At 39.7% G+C, this 27167-nt stretch overlaps 1 protein-coding gene across 2 annotated transcripts in view; it reads right to left on the bottom strand.

Moving 5' to 3' along the window:
• ZNF236 (zinc finger protein 236) overlaps positions 1–27167 on the bottom strand; it is a 110755-nt gene that overhangs the window by 46686 nt on the left and 36902 nt on the right. For both annotated transcript variants that reach the window (XR_010323427.1, XM_064294380.1), the window contains exons 10-19: positions 21917–22189; positions 20382–20585; positions 14906–15047; positions 13975–14235; positions 10197–10450; positions 8749–8850; positions 8150–8301; positions 6703–6806; positions 4116–4267; positions 2595–2807 (exon numbers count right to left, since the gene is read on the bottom strand). Coding sequence is in view for 1 of the 2 variants with exons in the window: in XM_064294380.1 (XP_064150450.1) it covers positions 2595–2807; positions 4116–4267; positions 6703–6806; positions 8150–8301; positions 8749–8850; positions 10197–10450; positions 13975–14235; positions 14906–15047; positions 20382–20585; positions 21917–22189 (1857 nt within the window). In the remaining variant the exon portion in view is untranslated. The remainder of the gene's footprint in view (positions 1–2594; positions 2808–4115; positions 4268–6702; positions 6807–8149; positions 8302–8748; positions 8851–10196; positions 10451–13974; positions 14236–14905; positions 15048–20381; positions 20586–21916; positions 22190–27167) is intronic.

Genomic DNA, 27167 nt, shown 5'->3' on the forward strand with positions numbered 1-27167 from the left:
CCAGGAGATTCAACATCCACTTACTAGAACTAAAGAAAAGGACAACATAACCAACTAAAATACCACGTTGTACCAATAAAATTTGGAAAGATTTGAGTGGGGGTAGATTATAGGTAGTGGCTACCACCAACACTGATGAAGAAATAACAAAATAATTGTACTAAAAATTTTAAAGTAACCAAGAACACAATATAGCAAAATCATGAAAGGAAAAAAGGGCAGCAGAATTGACCACAAAAATAGAACATATATAAAGTAAGATGACATGCGTTAGACCAAATACGTTCACGGCCATAATGAATGTGAAGGAATTAAATCCCTATTAAAAGACTCTTGGTTTAGGCAAAACAAAACAATTTAACAATCAACTTTTCTTTTATGGACAAGAGAGCTCACATAAACTACCTCCCTCAATGATCCAAAAGCAGAAAACATAAAGACATATACAAATACTTGTGTAGTGGTGTGGCGAAGCCATAAGAGATCCAAATCACTCCTAAAGGTACTGATTTCATGGCATTAGATGCTTTTATTCTTTGATGAGAAGGAACGCGCGATTATCCTTTAAGATTATTTGTACTGGTGGATTAGTTAACACACTCTGAAATACAGTGCTCTAGAAATAACACTTCGATGACCTCTGTTCTTTAATTCCTTTGAAAGAAAAGCATTATAAAAGGAAAGTATATAATAGATCAGAAACTAATATCCAGAAGTCCCTACTGAGAAAATCAGACAAATGGCTGCTTTGGCAGTGGTTAAATTGGAGTTTTTGTTATTTCAAGGTAGGTTAGGTATATTTTAAGGAATTATTCCTAAAATGTAAGAGACAGTTGCATTCAAGATAGGATAATATCAGGTAAAACAAGTCAGAGACACTGAATGGTCTCGCTGTGACCCTGAAGACAGACGAATACAAAGTAAATGGAGAAAGAAGTAACCGGGCAGAGAAGGCGGATAAACAGGTCACAGGTCTGCTCTATGAAACTAAGGTTCTGTGCATCAGCAACACGTGCCAAAATATAAACAATGACCTCCCGGCTACAGCAAAGGGTCTTTGAAGAAGACTAAAGGCAAAAGGGGAAGATTAGTCCAAAGGACTAATGGACCACAACTACCACCATTTCCACCAGACTGAGCCACAAACAACTAGATGGTGCCCGGTTACCACCACCAACTGCTCTGACAGGGATCACGGTAGAGGGTCCCAGACAGAGCAGGAGAAAAATGAATTTGTTAATAAATAAAAATGTGCGTAAGAATATGCACATTCTTAACACTATAGTTTCACTTCTGGAATTTACTAAAAAGAAATCCTCCGATAAGTACAAAAAGCATTAAACAGAAAAATAATCTTAAAATTACTACTATACTTAGTCGGTATGCGACATGGGCAAATTAATCCACCTGTCCAAATTTCAGTTGGTTCATGTACAAGATAAGGTCAATTCCTCAACCTTAAAGTGTTTTGTGATTAAATGAGCTAATATCAGCGATTATCATACATTTTGGCAAGTTATTAAGGACTCCATAAATGCTAGCTTTTACTGTCCCAGTGGAAGACTGGCTGTTATATAAATGTCTAGCATTAGGAAATTATGTAAGAAAATGATGGTGTATCCAAACAGAAGCCCTGGTGGCACAGTGGTTGAGAGCTTGGGTGCTACCCAAAAGGTCACAGTTCGAATCCACCAGCCATTCCTTGGAAACTCTAGGGAGCAGTTCTACTCTGTCATACAGGGTGGCAATGAATCGGAATCAACTTGATGGCAATGGATTTGGTTTTTTTTTGTTTTCTAGCCATACAAGGAATGCCAGGCAGCCATGTGAACTGTTGTAGGTCTGTGTTTAATAACATTAAGTGTTTCTACAATAAATTCGAGTGGAGGGAAAAATCAGGCAGACTACAAGAGTATATATAGGTAGTTCCCAACGGTAGTCTCTGACTTACAACGTATTTGAGTTACAACTACCCACACTTAAGACCTTTTTTTTTTTTTTTTTTGGTACATCTTATCATTAGCAATATGTACTACATACAATCTTTACCAGATAATTTGCTGATGTTATCATTCTCAGATGTTCACTTGCAAATGTTCAATGTTACAATTTACAAAGATACTGATAACAGAAAGCAATAATAATGAAAACTAAAAAAAAAAAAAAAAATGAGGTATTATTCCACTTACGTCAGAACCAACTTACAATGGAGTCATTGGAACAGAACCCTGTCATAAGTCAGGGATTGCCTGTATAACATCATTTCATGTTTTGTTAAAAAAATTTAACTCTCTACCTAAATATACACATATTTCCACGGAAAGAAAAGTACAGCATTATAGTGGATGCTAACATTTTGGTGTATAATAATTAGTAAGACTAGAAGTTTTCCTCTTTGGTCTTCCCTGAATTTTTTTTCCAAGAGTGTGTATTGCTTTCATTAAACAAAAGATAAACTAGTTTTTAAAAATTCAGGGTGATATGAGCTTACACTGCACAAAACCAGCTTAAAATTTTCCAAGTGACTTGTACATAAACTTAGGACTCAGTTAGCATCTGGTTAATATAACCGTGAAGCAACAAATGGAAAATACCTCCTCCTTCTGACTCTCCAGTGGTTGACACAGCAGAGGGGACCGTCTGGTGTTTCTTCATGTGTTTTTTACAGTGGACTGTGGTTCGGAAGCTCTCCTCACAAAACGGACATTTGTAAGGTTTCATGCTCATATGCGTGGCCATGTGCCTGGTGAGGCTGCCGTTGGTGGTAAAAGAGGCATTGCATATACTACAGCTGAATGCTTTCACCCCTAGGACACAGACACAAGGTCAAAGTAGCTGAGAAAAACCATGCTTCAGTGCCTTAAAATTGTAAGCACTCAAAAGCAAACAAAGATATGCTCAATAAAGCTCAAAACTAAAGACAGTTTATTTACTATGGTTTTCTATTTTTAGGAGCTAATTGATTTTATGAATAGGGAAAATGACAGAGCATGTCTATTGAAATTTACAGCCTCCAAGAACACTTCCCAAAATAAAGGTCATATCCTCTCTGACTCTCAGTCTTTTACATGTGAACTGGCAACATTCCCTGGAATGGGAGAAATATTTACAAATCAGATATCTGATAAGGCATTCATATCTAGAATATATAACTAACTTTTACAACTCAATAATAAAAAGACAAATTACTCAATTTAAAAATGGGCAAAGGACTTGAACAAACATTCCTCCAGAGAAGATATACAAATGGCCAATAAGCACATGAAAAGATGCTCAACACCATTAGTCATTACGGAAATGCAAATAAAAGCCATACCACACACACTGGGATGACTATAATTTAAAAAACACATAGTGTCAAGTGATGACAAGGATGTGGAGAAATTGGAACACTTGTACATTGCTGGTGGGAATGTAAAATGGTGCTGTGGAAAATAGTCTGGCATTTCCTCAAAAGGGTAAATGTAGCAATCATATGACCCAGCAACGCTATTCCTACGTGTGTGTGTGTTTATACACATATATATATATATACACACAGATGTACGTTACACACCAAGAGAATTGAATACAGGTTCATGCAAAAACTTGTATACAAGTATACACAGCATTGTTCAAAACAGCCAAACAGTGGAAACAATCCAAATGTTCATCAATGCTAAATGGGTAAATAAAAAATTTGAAAGATCCATACAATGGAATATCATTTGGCAATAAAAATGAATGAGGTATGATGTATGCTACAACATGGACAAACCTTGAAAACACTATCCTCACTGAAATAAGCCAGCACAAAAGACCAAATACTGTCTGATTCCCTTTACATAAAATGTGCAGAATAGGTGAGTCCACAGAGACATAAAGTCAATTAGTGGTTTCCCAGGGCCCAGGGTGTTAGGGAAAATGGGAAGTGACTGCTAATAGGTACAAGGTTTCTTTGAGGGTGGTTAAAATGTCCTAAAATTAGACTGCAGTGACAGCTGCACAACTCAGTGAATATGTGCACTTTAAATGGGTGAACTGAATGGTATGTGAACTGTATCTTAATTAAGCTGTTACATGCACATATATTTTTTAAGGCTTAATTTCAAAACGCAAGGCAGATAATTGATTACCTGTGTGTGTCTTCTCGTGGGACTTGAGCACCCCCGAGGAGACAAACCCACGCCCACACAGCTTGCATTTATAGGGCTTCTCGCCAGTGTGTGAGCGCACGTGCTGCTTCAGGTGGCTGGATTTCTTAAAACCTTTGTTGCAGTAGTCACACCTGTAACCACAACATGAAGAGCTCAGACTCGGAGAATTTACGTCATGATTACAAATACAACGTCTGAGAATGGAGAAAAGCCGGCAAGCTTCACCATCAACCACTGTTAAATAATTAAGCATGGTTGTTATGAAAACTAGGTGTGCTTTCTGACACTTAAAAAACTGTAACATAATATAAAATATACAAATCAGTAAGAATAATTTGTTAGATCAAATTATGTTCAGAGTATTTGTAGTCTTAAATGTATTTTATAATTTCAACATCAGTAAATCCTATAATAACTCCCTAGCAGGCAGAATACTTGGAAGCTCTTTCTCTAAATGTAGCAGTAAGGAAATCCATCCTGACTTATTTCTTTACCAAGTCCCGAGGCACCATAACTTCCACTGCTTCAACATCAGTATCACTACCTGAGTACAGACACTTGGAATTGTCAATTTACAAACTCTTTTGGCTTAAAAATATTTTACAAAACAGATTTTACTAGAGTTGTTCCGAATAAGGAGCCCTGAAGGTGGAGTGGTTGAGCGCTCGGCTGCTAACCAGAAGGTTGACGGTTCAAATCCATCATCAGCTCCCTGGAAACCCTATGGGGCAGTTCTACTCTGTTCTGTAGGGTCACTATGAGCTGAGATCGAGTTGGCAGCAACGGGATGTTGCATTCCTCCCTCAGTGGTTACTAAATATATTAAAATTATTTTAAAGTTGAAAATAACTGTAAATTTTCAAAATTCATATTCAAGTATTATTAAACACTAAGGAAAGAAGATGCACAAAGCTTATTCCATCAGTATCTCTCCATCTCTCTGTTTCAAGCTCTACTCTCTGGTGGACAGTGAGGGGTCACACATGGAACTGGCATTCCACGAAAGGCTGAGCTAAACCAAAGGGCTGCCTAATGCAGACACAGTCTGAAATGTCAGTCTCATTATACAAGTGCAGTTTAATGAAGCTGTCTATTAAACACATAAAAGCAAGCAAGGAAAATTCATCAACTGGTTTTAGAGAGTTATTTCTGCAAATGGGGTTGATTCTGGCCTACACGTCAGTGGTAGAAAATAATCTATCTGCAGAACTGAATGCCACCAAGTCATTTGAACTTTACTGAGAAAAGGTTAACCAAAAAGTTGGCAGTTCGAATCCACCAGCAGCATCTTGGAAACCCTATGGGGCAGTTCTACTCCGTCCCATAGGGTCACTATGAGTTGAAATCGACTCGTCAGCAATAGGTTAATGGGTTAATAAGAAAGGTACACTTTCAAAATAGTCACTTCTAACACTTCTATTACTCAAACCCAGCTACCACCAACAGAACAGCCCTGGCAACTCTTCAGAGAAGAGTGTGACCAACAGGATCTCCAAGACCCGGCCCAGCCACTCTTCCTGGCCCCCACCTCCATCACTCTCCCTGCAGGGACCAGGCTCCGCCCATGAAATGCCTGCCCTTCCCCAGTGCTCCTCACACTGATCCCTGCTCTTCCTGTGCACATCACGGGTCTTCAGTAAGTGCTGAATGAATGGATGGATAGATGATGGACGGATGCATGGACAGATGGATGAATGGATGGATGGATGAATGGATGGATGAATGGTGCAAGTAATGCTGGGTCAGGGGTCACAAAGGAATCATGGAAAAGCATTAGATTAGTTCCACTTAAAAATATCAGTGCAAAATTCCAAAATAAATATTTAAAAGGTGTTTGAAGTACATAATAAAACTATTAAAATAGACTGTTTATTAATTTGTTAAATTACTAATTTTAACATTTAATCCACTTAATTAAGTGTTAAATTCTTAATTATTATTCTATTAGTTTATATTGTTACTATTAAAATAGTCTGTCTCTATAAAAGATAACACCCATCTTACTTTATTACATAAAAAAAAAAATTTTTTTTTTTTATTAATTTTATTGAAATGCACTCATTTTATGCATCATAGCTGTTGTTCTAAGGGGTCTCTGTCTTGCTCATGAGTGCACCCCAAGTGTCTGGAACAGTACGTGGTCCACTGATGGTGCTCAGTACACATTGCTGGATGGATGGATGGAGATGAGCAGGTTGGGGGATGGATAGATAGATAGAGGGGCAGATAAATAAATAAAATTTACTCAGCAATCATGTTGTACCTGGCACACAGTTTGTTATTACATAAAAGATTATAGGCACAATCTAAGTTATTTCTGAAAACATGACTAAAATGATACGTAGGGGTGGCAGGAAGCCATAGCACAGTAGTTGAGCTGTACAGGCTGAAAGAAGATGGCTGCCTCCAAATCTTGGCCCTGTTACTTCTTAGCTATCATTCTGAGTATGTTTATCTCAGGTCCTTTCTGTATAGAATGAGGATAATAACAGCCTATTTCATGGAGCTTGGTGAGAACTGCACTGTGCAGCGTGTGGACCAGAGAAGGGCCCTGCCACGCCCCCACCTGTAGGAGCGTCGGGTGTGGTCCTCGCCGTCCTCTAGGAACTGGGGCCGCTGCGTCTGCACATCCAGCTCCTCTTGGGATGACTCCTGGATCAAACGAGTTGTCTAAAATTGTGACAGAAGTATAAAGCAGAATATCTGAATATCTATGAGTAAATAAAAATCAGAGGCAAGGACAGCTAAAACCTAATGGTAAAAACGTCCACGGGCACAAATCTAGATGGGGAGCCTAACCAGTTCACTGTAGGCACGGGTGCCAGAGAGTAAGAAGAAGCATCATCTCCGCAGATTTCATGAAACACCTATTTTCATTAAGCTACTTTGCCAGGAAGAATAATCACTCAATAATGATCTTCAGAGGCTACTCTTTCATCTGCTCTATGTTCACTGACAGTGAAGAGCAGTCCTGCTCTCTGAAAGCATGACGTCTCCTCTCTCGCCACAGAAGCCACCAGGCAGATGCAACATGTTCTCCGTCCCAAAGAAGAGTATCATGCTTCAAGAGAGCACTCACACTGACCCCAACGACCACAGCAAGCACTGAATACATATCTGGCCGGTGCACCCTCTGAACAGGGGCTGCTGGCCATTGGGGTGCATGGGGCAGCCACAGCACAAGACAATACACTGAGCTCCCCTGTGGGGCGGCTGTTTCCAGCGGTCTGCTGACCCCCACGATCACACTCAGTAACCCCGACACACGACAGGTAAGATCTGCAGAGCTGTGACAGCATCACTAGGTTTACCTGGCTTTACTCAGGGGATTCTGGGGTTGGGGACAAGCTACTAAGCAGCACGTTCCCCACTACTCACAGTCAGTATCTGCTGCCGATTATGCGGTTTTCTGAGCTATGAAAAAATGCTCTGAACTTCTCAATGTGGGCTTTTGACAGAGTTACCAGCAATGGCTTCTAAAAATAGATAGCAATTGACTGGGCAGTCATTTTTACCACTACTGAAAAAATTAAAAAAAATAAAAATGTTGAAAACTGAAAAACCAAAACAAAACAAAAACTTAAATGTCTCCAACTTGACTACAGAATAAATCTTTATGATGCATTTAAACATTTATTTTTAACATGCTAAATCATTATATTTTCATGCTAACATACATCTCTGAAGATTCCACACTTAAAAATGTTTAGGCTTTTGTACCTAAAGGAATATAATAATATCCTTCAGATTGTGTTACACAAGACTATACTATCCTTGGTTTTTAACAAAGAGGGGGAGGCCACATTAAGATAATGAAATCTTTAAGTTAAACAATGGCAAGGAAAGGATTTAAGGAAAAAGAAAGCTGCACGTGCTGAACACTGAAGTTCTCATAGCTGATACATTGACCTTAAAACTACAAGATGCTGGCCGGCCCTTCTCAGTAAACACATTTTAAATGACTTCATTAAACACAAAATACTGTGAGCAGCACCCTTTGTATAAATACTCACCACACTGATTGTATCTGAGCTGGGGACCTGGAGCAGGTTCTGCTGATGGAAACTGGTGGAAAGGGCTTGAGATTCCAGCGTGCTGGAGTCTTGTAATTGCTGGACAGGGGGAAACTGAGTCTGCTGATTGTACGTGTCAGTCACTGTAAAGCCTGAAATAAGTGAAAACGTATGAGTTTCAAAAAAATGTGAAAGAGATAAACAAAAAAGTTGGTTTTGTAGGTAAAAATGTCTTAAGAGACCCGATGCGTCTACTCTCTGATTTAGCACCAGAAGCCACCTTCAGCCACAAGCATTCAGGTCATTCGATACCAGGCAGGAGCGTGTGCTGAACACAACCTCGCCCCACAGGTTACAGGGCAGCCATAAGCTCCCAGATACCACCAAGTCCCAATGTGTACCCAATCATCTTTTCTTGGCTAAAAATGGTTGGTGAAGACCCTTTCCAGAAAATCTGAGCAGATAACAAAAAAGTATGTGTCATTAAAAGAAAAGTACACAATACACACAAAAAGTTACTTGGTTTGAAACTGTACACTTTGGTAAGGCTTTACAAGAAACATTTGAGACTCAACTCCATCCACGACCTCCTCACTGACCTTGTGACAAGGCTGCTGGCTCAAAGGCCTGCGGTGCTGGAGTTTGCTGATCAAACTGGTCGATGTGCCCCTGTAGAGGATGTTGAGGGGTCACAAACCTATCTGAAGACAAGGACGCAAAAAAAAGGAAGACTCGTTAACTCAGCAACTATCTCAGGTTTGGTGAGTTTTCTAAAACAAACTTGTTTTTCGTGAAAGGACAGTGTGAGGGCACAGTTTAAACACAGTGCGTTCTCTTAGTTTGTGCGTGTTATGTTCTGTGAACCCCTGTGAACAGTGAGTGAGCCAACACTGCCCTAGCCTTGGTGGACCCCAGCACGGCACCTCTTGGCCCATGCACACATCTGCAAATGACCGTGAAAGCACCGCGAGTAGAGGTTTTGGGGTAACAATTCAACTTTAGCGAGCAGACAAATCCACAAATAGGGAATCCACGAATACTGAGGATTACCTGTATACGTATATGTCATGCGGTTAAAGCTTTATCGTTTATTTCCAGAGCATCAATGTAAAAAGTCTTTACAGTTCATCTTTAAGATTAGACACTCCTCCGTATGTATCATTTTAAATGCAATTGTCCTCACTGACTATTCAAACTGTTTTTTGTGTGCACTGCTCTAGGCAACAGAGGGGATAAGAAGTATAAAGCTCTCCCATAGGCTAGTTGGATAAATGCTGGAACATCGATAAGGCTGAGAAAGAAGTCGGTCAGCAAAGTGCCTGTGAGCAGGCCTGCACAAGCTCACACCTGTGTGAATGCAAAGCGTCACCAAGCACGCTGCCAAGGGAGCTCAGCTGGCACTTTGTTCATAGCAAGACTTTATTGATGAAAGAAGCAATGCACTGTTTTACACTCAAAACCAGGAGCCTGATCCCACTGCAGAGTGGTGACCGACCCCTGGCAGGCCTGCACCAGTTGTAACAGAACGACCATACAGACATGTGCTTGCTGAAAAGGAAGCCTATTCTCTATACACAAAAGGGCAAAAGAAGATTACAAAAGAGTATGGATAGAAAGATTCTGTCTCTATGATTCTATACACATAACATACACACACACATAGACCCAAGCCTGCACACTTGCAAAGGAAAAATTAGAAGACCCTACATCAAAGTTTGGACAATAGTATTTGCTGTAGTCCTGAGATTTCGAATACGTTCTAATTTTCCTACTAAGAAACTGGATTACTTTGTTTAAAAAAAAAAAAATTGCCTCAAAAAACAAATAACGTTGAAGAGTAAAAACGCTACCAAAGAGTAACACAGGACAATATACAGCATGCAGTATTACACATACATGCACACACCCCACACACATCCATGCACAGAACAAATAGTGACTTAAGAAGTCTGAGTTGAGAGACACCAACATGGGTTGGAGGGAGCGTGAAGGGCTGCGTAACTTTGCGTGCAACGCCTCTCAGAGTGAAAGATCCTGGCATGTTTACCTTCATCTGCTTCCAAGGGCTGGTCCGCCAGCGGCTGGCTGAGCGTGGCCTCTTCCGTGCCCACGACGTGCTGCGGCTCCAGTTCCAGGATGGCTCCGGGATTCGCAGCGACTGCCTCGGCTGTCTGGGGCAGCGCATCGCTCTCGATCTCCACCTGCATCTGGGTGGACACGTGGATACCCTGCTGGTCCACAGTGCTGTCGTCGATGGAGGCGGCCTGCTGGTGCTGCTGGAGCTGTTGAGCAAGTTCATACCTTCAAAACCAAGGAGGATTCATGAGATCAGATGCTGCCCACAGCTGCCTGCAAGGCATCCCACCGTGAATGTCCCATTTTATTAAGTAACTTGTTTTGTTTCAGAGCCACAGTGAAAATACCATTGAAAACTAAATGCTCTCAGGTCTCCTCGCCTTCTGGTGCTCTCCCAGCTATAGGGGCACGAGGGCAGAGGGCATGAAGGACAATATACACCAGGATCTTCAAAAGTTTAAAAAGTAAGAAAGGTGTCACACATTTAAAAATAAAACTCCCAACTCAAATTCTGCAATGAGCTAAAGTGTTAAGAGAAAGAACTATATGTCGTGAGGCAGCACATTTGCAGGTGGGTTTACGTGGGATAAGTTAAAGTGGATGGGCCGCAGGAGAGGCAGGGTCTCACAGCCTAATACCCTAGGTCAATGGCCGCAGGCGTTGTATGTGGCCAGTGGTCAATCGTGTTACAAACATACAGTACAAGGCATAGGGCCATTCTGATTTCCTGCAAAATCATTATGTGATATAACATAAATCTAGTATGCATTCAATCGTATCTCTTTCGGGAAGAAAAATGAACAATAAATTCAGTGAATGAAACCAAGAACTTTAAAAAACACCTCCAGCAATTATCTGACTAACCAGCTAGGTAACACTGGGTGCACCACCTAAAACAATCAATGACCTGAGATACAGGTCTCCACGGTCAGATCCACACAAGCTCCATCCTATGTTCTATTCTACTCAGAATTTCTTTCTTAGTTCCACATAAAATCTTTCCTCTTCATTTTCTTATATCAAAAAATAGTCCACTCTCAACTACTTCTGTTGAGGAAGAGGGAATAAAAATGTCATACAAAATAGCAAAGAATTAGAAAATACATCCACTCCTTACTTATCGGCACCGTTAGGTTCCAAAGACCAGGTCATTATGTGAAAACCTGCATTATGTGAAAATGGAGAATGAACACCTCAGATCACAAAATGGAGGATGACTACATCATTACATAACTGCCAAACCACTGCAAATCATAGGCCGGCCAAGTTGACACATAACCTTAACCATCACAGCCAGCATTACTTTCACCTCACACCTCAGCATTCATTACCGCCAGGTGTATTCGTTAATGTGCAAAACAGTCAGATAGTAGATTTTTTTACTATTGTAAATGTAAAATGTTGGATAACAGGATAGTCAGTAAGTGGGGAATAGGTATACAGCAAAACCTGCAAAAGCCAGAACCTGTATAAGGCAGAAACCTGTCAGAGAAGGAAAACTCAAATATTTTCCACTAAAAAAAGAGTGAGAGAGAAGTGGTAAGACCGCAACATGTCAAAGGCAGAAAACTTTCAAGACATGGAAAAAAAATGCAGTCCTATTGAGTTTTGGCTCTCACAGATTTCACTGTACATTATTACACCTTTATTTTAACTGTTACTATACACTAACTCTGGGATCCCTGGTGGCACGGTGGTTAAGATCTTGGCTGCTAACCTGAAAGTTGACAGTTTAAATCCACCAGCCACTCCTTGGAAACCCTATGGGGCAGTTCTACTCTGTCGTATAGGGTCACTATGAGTCGGAGTCGACTCAATGGCACCTAACGACAACATACAGTAACTCAATCATGTTTACATATCTGTTTTCTCGCTATTCCATCAAACTAGGAGGAAATGTGTCCTGCACAGTAATCAGTGGTGGCTTGTGCTCTGTTGTTTATTGTTGTTCCTTTTTTGTTTTAATGAGCAGACTTTACTGTAGTAATCTTCTACACCTATTTTTGAGATAACCGTATATAGTATTTTGGGAATTCCCAACACTTCAAACAAAGGCATGGACTATTGGGTCTGCTCCTCTCTTTGCATGCAAATTCTAAAAAGAGAAACGTGCTAGCTCTGCAATATCACAGACCTACCAGTCTTCAGATCAACATCTCAAAGTCATACAGTAAACTCCTAAAATAATGGCAGGCGCACGTTCCTGAGTGTTATCTGTGATAAGCAAGAGGTGATGTGATACTTCCACTTACCACAGTCAGCCCCATAGAAACAGTGAACCCACCTTCCCAGTAATTACATCATTGGCCAACAGATGCATAAATAAGGTCTTAAAGCCTTTACTCCCAACACTACCATAAAAAGCACACTAAAAAGGACTGACTTCCTGTCAGAGAAAATATGACTTAAAGCGCCACTGCACAAAGTTTAGGACCCATGTTCCATAACTGTAGTATGTGCAGCTCTCAGCTGGATGGGGACATGTCATCCCGCCACCGTGGACAGGGACACTAGCTGGCATCCTTAACATTTATGCACTCATGACTCCCCAGTTCCCAGTCGCGTGCACAGCACATAACTCCCTCCATAAAAGGCAGTAAAGTGCAGCTGCATCTGTAACTGGCAAGAGTACACTATATTGCTCCACAGACACCATATTCCCTGGATGGTATCAAGCAGCAGTTAAACTTGCCAGCTAAGTAGCCAACTGCACCGACATCAAAGCTGTGAAGTTTGTCAGGCAGGCCTAGGCATCCAGATAAATAATACTAAAAAAAAAAAAAAAAAATTATTTATCAGAGTTTGCTTATCCCAATATGTGGAGTTTTGTTTTATAGGCAACACCCTGGCAGACACAGCTAGATAAAATACTGCTCAATAAATGCTCCAGGGCGGAAGATTAAATGTCCTTCTTGGTATGCCTGGTCACCCTGACTTTCAGAGTCCCCTCATCGATGCTTTTTGACAGTGCAAGTAAAGAACTCCAGGGATTCGTGGATTCCCAATGTAGTAGGAAACACATTCCTGCTCAGCTCTGTGCTCACCTCCATTTGGAGATGAGATTGCCACCAATAAGTAAAAACAGAAGTTAGATTTTAGTGATGGATTTATGCAATACCTAAAACATGTTCTCTGTAAACAACAACACAGAATAATTACTATTCAGATACCGAAATGACACGCCTCGAAATCACAGAGTTGACTAAGATCTCCTCTTTTGAAATCTTCACTACCTAATTATACTAAACATGCTAGATTTAGCATCTCATCTAATTACTATCAGCTTTAAAAGAGAGTGTGAGAAGCATTTGGCCCAAGATAGATTATTCAATACTATATTTTTTTTTATATTAAGAATAAAAATGCTAATGTTTTGGTCTGAGGCTCTCAATAGATCCTTAGACTCATAAACCACTGCCGTTGAGTCGAACCTGAATCCTAGCAATCGTGTATGACAGAGTATAACTACCCCACAGTGTTTCCCAGGCTGTAACCTTTACATGGATCTTTCTCCCACAGAGCAGTTGCTGGTTCGAACTGCCGACCTTTTGGCTAGCAGCCACGTGCTTAACCACTAAGCCACCAGGGCTCTCAATCATTGGACACTGATACATAAATTGATTTAGCCCATGCACAAGCTAGACATGATATATCAGGTGCAAAGATAATTATTTCTTAAAAACTCTCCCAGCCTCATTTGGGAACGATATAGATGATCATACAAAAGCAACAACCAGCACCGTGCCTACCTGTGGGTTTTCATGTGCTTTTTGCAGTTGAGGGAGGTCTTGAACGTCTTCTGGCAGTAGGGGCACATGTAGGGCCGGAGGTTGTTGTGGATGCCCATGTGGCGCCGCAGGCTGCCACCCGTGGTGAACGCACCATTGCATATTAGACACTTGAAGGACTTTAGTCCCGTGTGCGTGCGGATGTGTGCCTTCAGCACGCCCGCGGACACAAAACCTCTTCCACACTGAGAGCATTTAAAAGGCTTTTCACCTGTATGCGATCTAAAAGGAATACAAAGTTTACCGAATGAACAACGGTCCCTTACACTTTTATAGTGCTCATAATGTAGAATGCACTCTCACATATTATTTCACTTGATCATCACATTCTTTTAAGCTAAGCAGCAAAGACACAGCTTTCCACGTCTTACAAATGAGAAGACCAGAAGGGTTGATTAAGACTTGCTTAAAGTCACACATTTGGCATATAATTGAGATAAAACCAGAATCCAAGTCTTCTAAGTTCTATGCTTGGTTCAACATATCGCATTGTCTTGCCCAAGATCAAATTTCTGATTTCTTCTCGCTGTTGCTACACCACCAGGAATTAACCTAAACCATAATGAAAACACTTCAAAAACTGTTAAAGAACCTAATTCTAATGAAATAAACCAAACTTTTCTTTGCTACTTCCTGGAAATTGCAAATGCTGAGATACAGGATGAGTTAAAAAAAAAAAAAAAAAAAAAACAGTGGCAATTTCCAGGTAAAATATTTTAGACAAGGCACTAAGGAATGAAAATACCAGTGACCCCAATAAATATTTTGGGGTCCAATGAGACACTTTACACACTAAAACCTAACACTACAATCCTGTATACTTCTCAAAGTTGCTCGATCTCTAAATCACTGAAAATGACATGGAATCCCACTTCTGAGACTGTCACCTTACCTGATGTGCTGTTTAAGGTGGCAAGATTTTTTATATGCTCGATGACAGTAAAAACACTTGTATGGTCTATCGGCTTCATTTACAAAATTATTATTAAAATAATTTTGAAAAAACTGGTTTCTCGGAATGGGCTGGATAAGACCTAAAAATCAAAACAAAAGCAGGAATAATTCACTGCCAGTGCTACTTAAGTGAAATTTCAAAAAGTGTCTACTCAGAAGATGAAAAATTCAAAACAGCTAAAGTACAGATGCCAATGTTGCAACTAAACGCTATTCTAATTGTGTTAGGAATAGACTGTTTAAAGAGAACCTACCAGAAAATATTTATGAAGTTAAAGTAACTTCAATATTTTTTCAACATAAGGAATATCTATATTGGTACAATTGCTCCTCTTGATTCTAACAGCCAAGTTTTAAATGGATTTCACCACTTACTTTCTATATGGGCATTTGGTAACATGGAACTGACACAACTATGTCCAAAATGTAGGCCGATCAGGATTTATTGTAGGATTTATCACAGTACACTAGGTACCATAATGCACTCAAAGCAGAAATAATTATAACATGACCTCTGTTCTAAAAAGGTCAGTGCTTTCATGGATATTTTATTAAAGGAATAGCTGGAAATAGCAAGATTACTGTTATTTTTGTTGTGAGGTACCATCAAGTCAGTTCCAACTCGTAGCGACCCTGCGCACTACAGAATGAAACACTGCCCGATCCTGTGCCATCACCATAATTGTTGTTATGCTTGAGCCTATTGTTGCAGTCACTGTATCAATCCATTTCATTGAGGGTCTTCCTCTTTTCTGCTGACACTGTCCTTCTCCAGTGACTGATCCCTCCTGACAACATGCCTAAAGTATATAAGACACAGTCTCACCATCCTAGCTTCTAAGGAGCATTCTGGTTGTACTTCTTCCAAGACAGATTTATTTGTTCTTTTGGCAGTCCATGCTATAGTCAATACTCTTCACCAACACCATAATTCAAAAGCGTCAATTCTTCTTCAGTCTTACTTATTCATTGCCCAGCTTTCACACACGTATGATGCGATTGAAAATACCGTGGCTTGGGTCAGGTACACCTTAGTCTTCAAGGTGGCATCTTTGCTTTCCAACACTTTAAAGAGGTCCTTTGCAGCAGATTTGCCCAATGCAATGCATCTTCTGATTTCTTGACTGCTGGTTCCGTGGCTGTCGATGGTGGAGCCAAGTAAAATGAAATTCTTGACACCTTCAATTTTTTCTCCATTTATCATGATGTTGCTTACTGGTTCAGTTGTGAGGATTTTTGTTTTCTTTATGTTGAGGTGGTATCCATACTGAAAGCTGTGGTCTTTGATCTTCACCAGTATGTGCTTCAAGTCCTCTTCACATTCGGCAAGCAAGGCTGTGTCATCTGCATAATGCAGGTTGTTAATGAGTCTTCCTCCAATCCTGATGCCCCGTTCTTCTTCATATAGTCCAGCTTAAGGGGTTATTTGCTCAGCATACAGACTGAATGGGTATGATGAAAGGAGACAACCCTGACACACACCTTTCCTGATTTTAAACCATGCGGTATCCCCTTATTTTGTTCAAATGACTCCCTCTTGATCTACGTACAGGTTCCTCATGAACACAATTAAGTGTTCTGGAGTTCCCATTCTTTGCAATGTTATCTATAAATTGTTATGATCCACACAGTTGAGTGCCTTTGCATAATCAATAAAACAGAGGTAAACATCTTTCTGGTAGTCTCTGCTTTCAGCCAAGATCCATCTGACATCAGCAATGATATCCTTCATTCCATGTCCTCTTCTGAATCTGGCCTGAATTTCTGGCAGTTCCCTATTGGTGTACTGCTGCAAACACTTTTGAATTATCTTCAGCAAAATTTTACTTGCTTATGATATTAATGATATTGTTCGGTAATTTTCACATTCGGTTGGATAACCTTTCTTTGGAATAGGCATAAATATGGATCTTTTCCAGTTGGTTGGCTAGGCAGCTGTCTTCCAAATTTCCTGGCAGGGATGAATGAGCACTTTCAGCACTGCATCTGTTTACTGAAACATCTCAACTGGTATTCCGTCAATTCCTGGCACCCTGTCAATGCCTTCAGTGCAGCTTGGACTTCCTCCTTCAGTACCATCGGTTCCTGGTCATGTTACCTCCCTGAAATGGTTGAATGTCAATCAATTATTTTTGGCGCAGAGACTCTGTGCATTCCTTCCGTCTCCTTTTGATGCTTTCTGCGTTGTTTAATATTTTCCCCGTAGAATCACTCAAGATCGCAACTCAAGGCTTGAATTTTTTCTTCAGTTCTTTCAGCTTGTGAAATGCTGAGTGTAGATACATAGTTTTTGAAAAATGGTGATACAGATATACATATGATTTGAATCTCAGAAGCAACTCCAATACTTCCCCAATCTGCACATAATTTTATTTAAATTTTAGTTTCTGAATTAGAAGAAAAAACATTCAGAGCACAACAAACAAAACAATGTCTACAATTATATTCAAAATGTTGGGCTGAATGCCTCCAGAGAACATATCTCGTGAAGTACAAATTGTACTTACTAAAATGTGACTGTACTCACTAAAATGTAATAATACATACAACATTGGAGTTCAGTAGAGACAACTACTGCTATATGCCAGTACTCGTTAACAGCTGAGAGCCATGGCTGCCCTTCTTCCACACCACATGCTGTGAGCGCAGTGATGAGCCACGGCCACCCTTCCACACCACGTGCTGTGCGCACGGTAATGACAGTGGGAGAAGGTGAGTTCCATTGAAACACAGTCCTGGTCTAGAGTCAGGAGTTGGGGTCTTGGTTCCACCACGGCATAGGACAGCTGATGGCCTTAAAGCAAAGTGACTCTCTCAAGACCCCAGGTTTCGAATTGTGCTGCCTTAATGGTCAGAGATCAAATCGCTTCGCATTGCTGAGCCATAAGTGTTTTAATGCACTCTGATATTTTTTAAATGACACTCTTGTTGTAAAACATATTGCGTTTTAAGTAACTAAACTGGAACAAAGCAAACAACGGAGACTGTTCTAGACTAGAATCTTCACTATGACACTTTATCTAAATCTGTCCCCAAAAGCTTTTGATAGCCCTGAAGGAGCTCAGAGTGAGATGATACAAATAAAATGACAACAGAATTAAGCATAATAAGGACTATTTACACTGTTTTGCATTTCACAAGTGAAACCACCTGTAGAAGCACGTCCCTCTTTGTGGCTCAGCTCAGCCCAGAGGAGCATTCTATTGCCACTATATTTATCTAACTTGCAGACATCCGTGAAGCCAAGGAGCACGATACATCCCATGTTAGCCCTGGAAAAATTCTGAAGAATCAGATATAGAAGCTTTTTTACATAAACTTAACAAAACCCAGATGCGTTTAACTTGATTTATGACGACCTGACAAAAATTAGTCATCTGAGGATAACTGTTAAGCATGAAGAATATTTCTAGTGCCCACGAAATAAGTTTTTAATCTGACCCTGCCTTTTAGAAGCTTTTCTGCATTTCTGGAATAATGCAAACCCACTGAGAAACTATGGGCTACGGTGCAGATTAAACTTGAATGAGTGAGACTACTCTGCTGTTTTGTTTTGTGGGCTACTAAAACTGAACAAGGATATCAAACTATTCTCACCTACCCTGGGAGTTCTTGACCATTTTCTATGCTCTAAAACTGTTAAATACCAGAAGAATTACAGTCTCTAGGAAGTTTAATAGAACTCATTCGTAAAATCATCTGAGACTGGTATTTGGAGCAGATATGGATCTTTCACTATCTTTTTGATTTCTTGTGTTTTGGGGTTTTCTATTTCTTCTACAGCCAATTCTGGTAATTATATAATTGTAGAAAAGATTCATTCAATCTAAATTTTCAAATGTATTAACATAAGGTTATAGAGTATTCTCAAATAATTTCTACCTCATTTGTTTCTGTGCTTAAGCTTCTTCCTTGTTCTTAATATACAAGTGTTTTCTTGTTCTTTAGTTTTATTAATGACATGCCAAGCTGTATATTTTATTAGTCATTCAAAAAGTTTTTCAAAAATTACTTATCAAGTCCACTAGAATGTTATCTTCTACCTTAAATTATTTCATACTTATTAATTTCTGTCTGCTACTTTATTTTCACTTTTCTAGCTTTTGAGTTATATTTATTATCACTCTCTCTTTTTAGTAGGAAATATTATAGGAGCTAAGGACAGCTTTTGTTCACCCAATCTGTTTATGTAATACTCTCACTTATATAATTTCAGTTTTGAGTCTTTCTTTTCCATATAACAAATTTTGGATAAATACTTTCTACTATTTTCATTAAATTATAATCAAAGATTATGTCCTGGATGCTATCTGAAAAAAAAAAAATTTTTATCTACTTTTGCAAATTTATTGAAACTTTTTATACCCTAAAAAAAAAATACCCTAGCATGTGTTAATTTCTGTTTCATATATATTTGAAAGAATGTGTATTTTAGGGTAAAAGAGTCCACATAAAGCTATTAAATCACCCTTTTATATATGTATTTATACCTGTATACTTCAAATCCTTGGCAGGTTTACTGTGTTTGGTTAACTTGAATTGAGAATCACCGTACTTGAGAAAGCGAATATTTCTCCTTTCTTATATTGTTTTTGGCTTACATATTTTGACGCTCTGCTCTTAGGTACGGAAAGGTTCATGACTGTTAATTTTTATTAGTGGATTATAACATTTCAATCTAAAATATCCTCCTTTATACAATTTAACCATTTTTTTTTACATTAGTTGGTATTTTGTTTGGTATTCATTCTCCTCTATTCATAGATTGGATTATCTGGCTTAGGAAAATGAAATAAAGAAATTGCATAAAAAACGTAAATTCACTTACAGAATTTAACGAAATGTCTTAAATTGTGTTCTTCCTGTTGTTTGTAGTTCCAAAAACTTTTCTAAAGTTTCTAGTAGGCATTAATTTTTTCCTAGTTAACAAAATCATAATTTGGCTTGATTATAATAACATAAGCCTAAAAAGAACTTTTTTAGCAGGGAGGTTTTTCTTCTTCTTTTTTTAATCCAAAGATTAAAGCAGGCCAAATAACAGTCTATCACACTGCTTGGGGATTTTAAGGTGAAAATTACAAAGCGAGCTGTGCACTTCACATGTCATCTTTGAGATCACCACTGAGGCTGAAATTTTTTCCAGTGAAGATTTACAGACTAACATCATCACTTACACACCATTACTCTCTTAACCAAGGACACAACTTGAGCACTCGTTTAGACACAGCTATGGTTTGAGTTTTGACTGTGGGACATGCTGGCCCATAAAGCAAAATAATACTTAACAATGACTTCATTAATATTGCACTTAAACCTGTCTAAATATGTATATCATAATGTTTATACATCCTTCATAAGACACCAAGTGAAGGCATACTCAATAAACTGTAAGTGAAGCCTTCTGACTCCCCTACCTAAGTCGGTGATGAGAATTGGTTCCTGCAGAGGAATATCGGGCACCAGAGCATTGGTCTTGCCCACTCGAACCTTTGTGGGTTTGCGTTGGTGCCTCATCTTCCTGAGCTCGGTGTGCTTGAAATGAGAGGCAATGTGTGTCTTCCTGTGGCCTGAGGTTCGGAACTTTTTGTCACAGTGAGGACAAGCGAAAGGTCTAACGCCTAATAAAAAATGAAAAGTACATTTTAGAATTATTTCAAGGGCTCCATTTCAAGGAAATACCACTCAAAAATTAATGCCAACATAAAATTCAAATATTTTAATATGGATTTGAGTATTTATCATTACCATGCTTATGATCTCACGGATGTTATAAATTAGACTTATTTTCCCTCGTTTGCTTATGGTGCATCTTACAGATGTTAAGGTCAGCAATAAAAGCATTTTCAGTGAAAAAGAACATTTACTATCTCCAGGACAAAGGTTGAAACTGTAAAATATGGATATTCCAACAACCAGTCATCTTTAGAATTTTAAGACATGGAAGACTGCTCTCTGTCTCAAGTATTCTGTAAACTGAGAATAATAATGTCTGCCTCCTCAGCTCTTGCTAGAATTACAGGAGCAAATGTTTAAATAAGGAAACCTGGCAGGGCAACGATTAAGCACTCAGCTGCTAACCAAAAGGTCAGCAGTTTGAACCCACCCAGTGACTCCACAGAAGAAAGACCTGGCAATCTGCTCCCGTAAAGATTCTGGCCTTAGAAACCGTATGGGGCAGTTGTACTCCGCCTTATGGAGTTGCTGTGAGTTGCAATCTACTCGCTGGCACATAAAAACAATAATATTTAAACAGCGCTTAGCACAGTGTCTAGTGCCTAGCAAACAATGCATAAATGGTGGTTGTTATTGTAAACAATGATGACGATATTCTCTTAACAATCCTCCACTACTGGGCCTCTTTTCTGAAAGAAATTTCTTTCTTTTATAATTCTACTGGTAAATGAAAAGGCGGATTCTGAAGGACATGTAACCAAGTTGACTAATTCTAGCTTTTTCAAATACTGACTGCACATGGTTCAGAGAAAACACCATCCAATATCCACAAAGACTTTTCTTTAAAGGAATACACTAAGGTCGCTGTGCCTGAGCACAAATTGGGCCTTCTGTGAAGGGCCCGTCCCCTTTCCTCTCCAGGAAAAGCCATGGGTCACTCCAGATGGTAGACTCCATTGTCCCGCCCTCAGAACGGCTCACCCGATCAGAATCTATATCTGGTCTGACCACAGTATTCTCTCCTAAACCCTGACTCTTTCTGTTCTCACATCACAAGGTGCAATTGTATATGCTCATTTGTAGGTGCTACGTGTTCAGTGCTCCTCTCTACACCATCGGCCCTGTGAGGCTTGAGATGGGGTCTGTCTTCTCTAGCAGTGCACACTCAGCGCCCCGGCTATAGAAGGGAGTCAGTTAAGTGCGTATGTGCTAAGGAAGAACGTGTCTGTGTCAGCCAGCAGGCAGCACTGCAGATCGCCAGGGCAGGTGCCCCTACCTGTGTGCAGGCGGATGTGCACTTTGAGGCTTCCTGAGGTGGAGAAGCTCTTCATGCAGTACTGGCACTGGAAGGCCTTGATGCCCGTGTGTGTCTTGATGTGGGCAGTCAGCGTGCTCTTCACGGCAAAGGCCCGGAAGCACTGCGGGCACTTGAAGGGCTTCTCGTGGGTGTGGATGCGAATGTGGCGCACCAGGTCGCTGGGCTTCTTAAACTCCTTTGTGCAATAGGGGCACACATGCCACCTTACTCCGTTCTCCTCGCGAATCGAACCTGGAATAAAAGGTCAGAACAAAGACAGAATAAATAAAATCTACATAAAAGAATAAGGTAAAAACTATAACACACACAGTCCACTCTGGCCCAGAAACTGTGTCATGCCAACTACTCAGGCACTTCCACACTCCCCACGGGAGGACTGAGACAGTGTGCCGTACCTATACAGGCTGCCCCACAGAAGATGACCAATTATGGAAAAGCTAAAAAAGCTGGAATTATTGAAGATTACGATGCAGTCTTGCAGAAACTCCTAACCGGCCTTGAGAACACAAATCACAGCCTCAGGAGAGCTAACTGAACAGGCAGTATTATACGAATCAGGAGTGCAGCACTGCAGAGCCAGTTCATCCCAACGTGAGTAAAAGCAGATGTAGCAAACAGCTCCACGGTTAACTCCAGGAACTTGAAGAGAAGGATGTTTGAGTAAGTATCATTTGGGTCTATCTCATGACACAAATTAAAAATGAAGCAAAGAAATAATTAGGAAATGGTAAGTTCTTATGCCATAAAAAGGAATTTTCATTTGTTAAGACACAGAAGTCTTGTGTAAGATTCGAATGAGTTCATGATCGAATATAAAAGAGTCTTTTCTAACTCTAAATATTATTTTTATCCAACTTTGAATCAGGTTTAAAACTATTCCTTATCAGAAGAAAAAGCGCAACTACATTTATGGGAATATTAAGTAAAATGGTTTCTAAAATATAAAATTCAAAATAACAAAACATCAGCAGAATCACTTTTATCTTTGACGTTTTTTGTTAGACTTACTCATTGAACATAAAATAGATCCAGATAATTCAGGTCAAGAATCCAGATGAGATCAAAAAGATTTTGGCCATGGTGATGAATTTCACCTGAAAATCTTAACTCTTTAAGTGCGTCTGCACAGACATAGTTTTGTTCTGGAAAAAGAAAATTTCTGGTTTCCTTCTCTTTGTCATCAGTAAATACAGTGACTTCTCCATACGTGCAAGTGACCTTACAGGGGGAGAAAATGCATTTTCCCTAATATGATGCTCTTTGCGAGACTAATCACATAGGAAAAGAGGTTAGGTAAGAGAATGAAGAATAACGTTTTTTACAATGGTCACAGACTGGAAACAGGAGAAGACACACACTAACCAGAAAAATGGGGGGAGCGGGGAGGACGGGAAACAAGGGAAAATGCTTTAAAAACGTGAGAAAAGCCTTTATTCGATGATGCTACTTGTATTAAAGAAGTCTCTAAAATTTAAGACTGCTTAAAACTAATAGACAAAAATTATTCAGAAATGTATAGTATCTGAACATCTTCTTAGACAAATCAACAAAGTATAAAAAGGTCAGAGAGAACTAGAATATCTACTTAGCAAAAAACAGGAAACTATGGCCTGAAATCAGATTTTTTCCAAACAAAAATGAAAACATGTCTTTAATTACACAGGATGACATAATATAAATGGTCAGCCAGTTCTAGTCATGCCAAACGGCAGCCCTGGCACTGCTGTCCCCGGAGCTAGCCCCCATATGTCTTGTTTGGCCCACACAGTGCTACAAATAGAAAACTGGACCCAGATTCCAGCTTCCCTGACAAGTTGAAAGATCCCTGTCCATCTATGCATACACGTGCACATACACGCACACGTGCACACATGTGCATACATGCACACGTGTAGATCTGGAAAACCTGGACTACACGCCCATATGGCAGCCTGCCCAAAAGGTGGGCAACAGCTTTCCTCTTCAAATGCATTAATAAATTAAAAGAGAAAAATACATATAATCATCCACAAGATGAAAAGGCATTTGCGAAAATTTAACACCTGCTCTTAACTTTAAAAGAAAAGTCTAAAAACAGGAAGAGGTGGATAAACACATCTCAACACAAAACTCAACTTCATAGGAAAACACTAAAAGCAATCCCAGTAAAGCAGGAGAAAAAATCCACTCAAATAGCCAATGAAACTAGACAAGATAAAGAAATACAGCATAAGCTAGGAAGGAAAAGGTAACATTATCATTATTTATGAATGATATGATTATATACCTCAAGAACCTAAGAGAACTTAGAAAGATGCTGAGTTTTATATTTAAAAATCAATACCCTTCCTATGTACTAACAACACCCAGAAGTAAATTTTGAAGTGCTACTAAAATGAGCCCTCCCACCGCACCCCCCCGGTCAAAAAAAAAAGAAGGAAAAAAGGATTGGAATAAATAGAAATGCATATCCTATTCTTTGGTACAAAGACAAAAAGTTATAAAGACATCAGTTCTCCCTTGTTTAGCTTATCACGTATACACAAATACCGATCAGTAGATTCTAAAGTTCAGAGGAAAAAACAGGTATGTAAAATAATCAAGACTACACTTTTTAAAAAATGAGATCTTTAAGAAGTGGTGCTGGGACAGCTGTGTTCTCCACATGCAAGAAAAGGAACCTGGACCCATACCTCATACCATATACTGAAATTAACTCAATTGGTTCAACAAACTAAATATAAGGGCTAAAACCATAAAACTCTTAGAAGAAAACATGGAAATAAAACTTTAGGATCTTGTTTTTGATAATGGATTCTTAGATAGGACACCAAAAGCATGGGCAATAAAAGAAAAAAATAGATAAATAAGACTTTCTCAAAATTAAAAAGTTTTCTGTATCAAAGGGCTTTATCAAGAAAACAAGGTAAAAAGACAACCTACAGAATGGGAAACAATAATTGGTAACCATATATCTCATAAGGGTCCAATATCCAGAATATATTTAAAAAAAAAAAAAAAAACTCCTACAATTTAATAACAAAAAGACAAACAACCCAATTTCACAATGGGCAAAGGACTAGAATAGACGTCTCGCCAAAAAAAGAAGATACAAAAGTAAGTACAGGACAAGATGCTTGACATCATTTGTCATTAAGGAAATACAAATCGAAATCCCAGTAAGATATCACTTCACATCTACTAAGATGGCTATGATGGGGGAAAAACAAACAAACAAACAACAGGTGTTAGTGAGGATGTAGAGATATCGAAGCTCTCATCCATTGCTGGTGGAACTGTAAAATGGTACAGCCACTGTGGAAAACTATCTGGTGGTTCCTCAAAAAGTTACACACAGAACTGCCATATAATCCGGTAATTCCACTCCCAGAAATAAACAAAATGCAGTAGATACAGGCAATGAAATATTAAAACCAGTTGCTACTGAGTCAATTCCAACTCAAAGCAACCCTATGTTTTCTTTATTAGTACAAATGTTCCAAAATAAAATACTGTATAATAAAGTTAACCATAATTTCACATTGAATTCTCTATATGAAGGTCATTGTAGAATAAAACACTGTTTCTACCAACTTCAGATCTTGAAGAGGGTATACAGGATGAATTTCACCTGCTGCAGTCTAAGGGATGAGAAATCAGAGTCTTTATGGAATCCCACAGCTCCTCACTCAAGAGATTACCACCATGTGAGAGTTTCTTTAAAGGTTTCAGCAAAAAACCTGAAGACGGCAGCCCTAGTAACTGGCATCAATGATTCCACACAGACTGTGGATTTGCTTTGTCTACTAGTGCACATAAGGTCGACATTCAAAATCCTGAGGCAACTGTGTAACCTATAAGGCTATCAAAAAGCTAATAAAAACACGAGGAAATGCCCTTTTTTCCTTCTTGCCTCTCTAGATACCAAGAAAAAACAGAGAATATATTGTTTTTATTTTATAATCCTAGTTTTGACTTGTGGGGGAGACCAAGACGACCACAGTTTGGGGTGAGACACAAGACTTCACACCACACATTACACATAAGAAAGCATGTCTTAGGAGAAAACCACAAATGGATATGACAATGGTACCCCACGCTTTTCAGGAAGAAAGCACCTGTCCCCCAAGACTCCTGGGAGAGGCACCATGTCCGTAAAGGAACAGTCATACCCACCAAGAAAACATTCTCAGGAAGATACTTCTGCCAAAAGACAGAATCTATGCGACTTGAGGAAGGTTAGTAAGTGCCTGCGCAGGGCCACCCTGGCACTGTGGGGTGCCAGAAGTAAACAGAAGGTGCTCTAGGCAGAAGAAGTATGCAGCCCAGAAGGGACATCAGGCCATGCACATACCATAGCTAACATGAGAGAATGCCAGAGCCATCAAGTGCTCTAAGTGCTAAGGGTGCTGAGAGCAGGAAGAGAACCTTCGGAGAGCTTCTGAGGAAGTGACGTTAAGCTGGTCTCAGTTCTGAGAGTGAACAGGAAGAAGGGTTTCTAGAAAGAAGACCTTCCTGATACAGAAGAGCCTGTGGAAAGCATGAAGCTCAGAGAATATGGCAAATGTTTAGAAAGAGCAAGGAATTCCGTTTTCCTAGGATATTAGTTTCTGTCCAGAAGAAGAGTGGGAGGGAAGATGAAATGCAGGATTGGGACAGGTTATGGAGGGTTTGTTTGCACTCTTGGTGGAGACAACCATTAAGTGCTCGGCTGCTAACCAAAAGTTTGGCTGTCTGAACGCACTCGGCAACACCGTGGAAGGAAGTCCTGGCAATCTGCTTCTATAAAGGTTACAGCCAAGGAAACTCTACAGAGCAGTTCTACTCTATCACCTGGGGTCGCTATGAGTCAGAATCAACACAACAGCAACGGGTTTGTCTTTGTTTTGGTTTATGAAGGGTTCAAAAGCCGAGGAACGGCGTTGGTAAGCAGTAGAGAATCCACGCAGGAAAGCTGTGTTTTGGAGGTGATCACATGGCACATTCAGGGTAGGCCCAGAGGAGGAGAGCAGTTAGGAGCCTGTAACTACACCCTGTCGCCAAGAGACGAGGAGGGCCCAAGGTGCGAAAGGGCTGAAGGGCAGTAATGGACCAACTGCACATGCGTTGCGGGAAAGAGGAGAAACTGTGAGAGAGACTGGGGTTCCAGCCCCGCTCACTAACCAGGAGCAGAAACCAATCCTGGGGAAGAGAGAGGGGTACGCAACAAATTATATACTGCCATACTTTT

The sequence above is a fragment of the Loxodonta africana genome, chromosome 11 (genome assembly GCF_030014295.1).
Source record: "Loxodonta africana isolate mLoxAfr1 chromosome 11, mLoxAfr1.hap2, whole genome shotgun sequence".
Classification (NCBI taxonomy): Eukaryota; Metazoa; Chordata; class Mammalia; order Proboscidea; family Elephantidae; genus Loxodonta; species Loxodonta africana.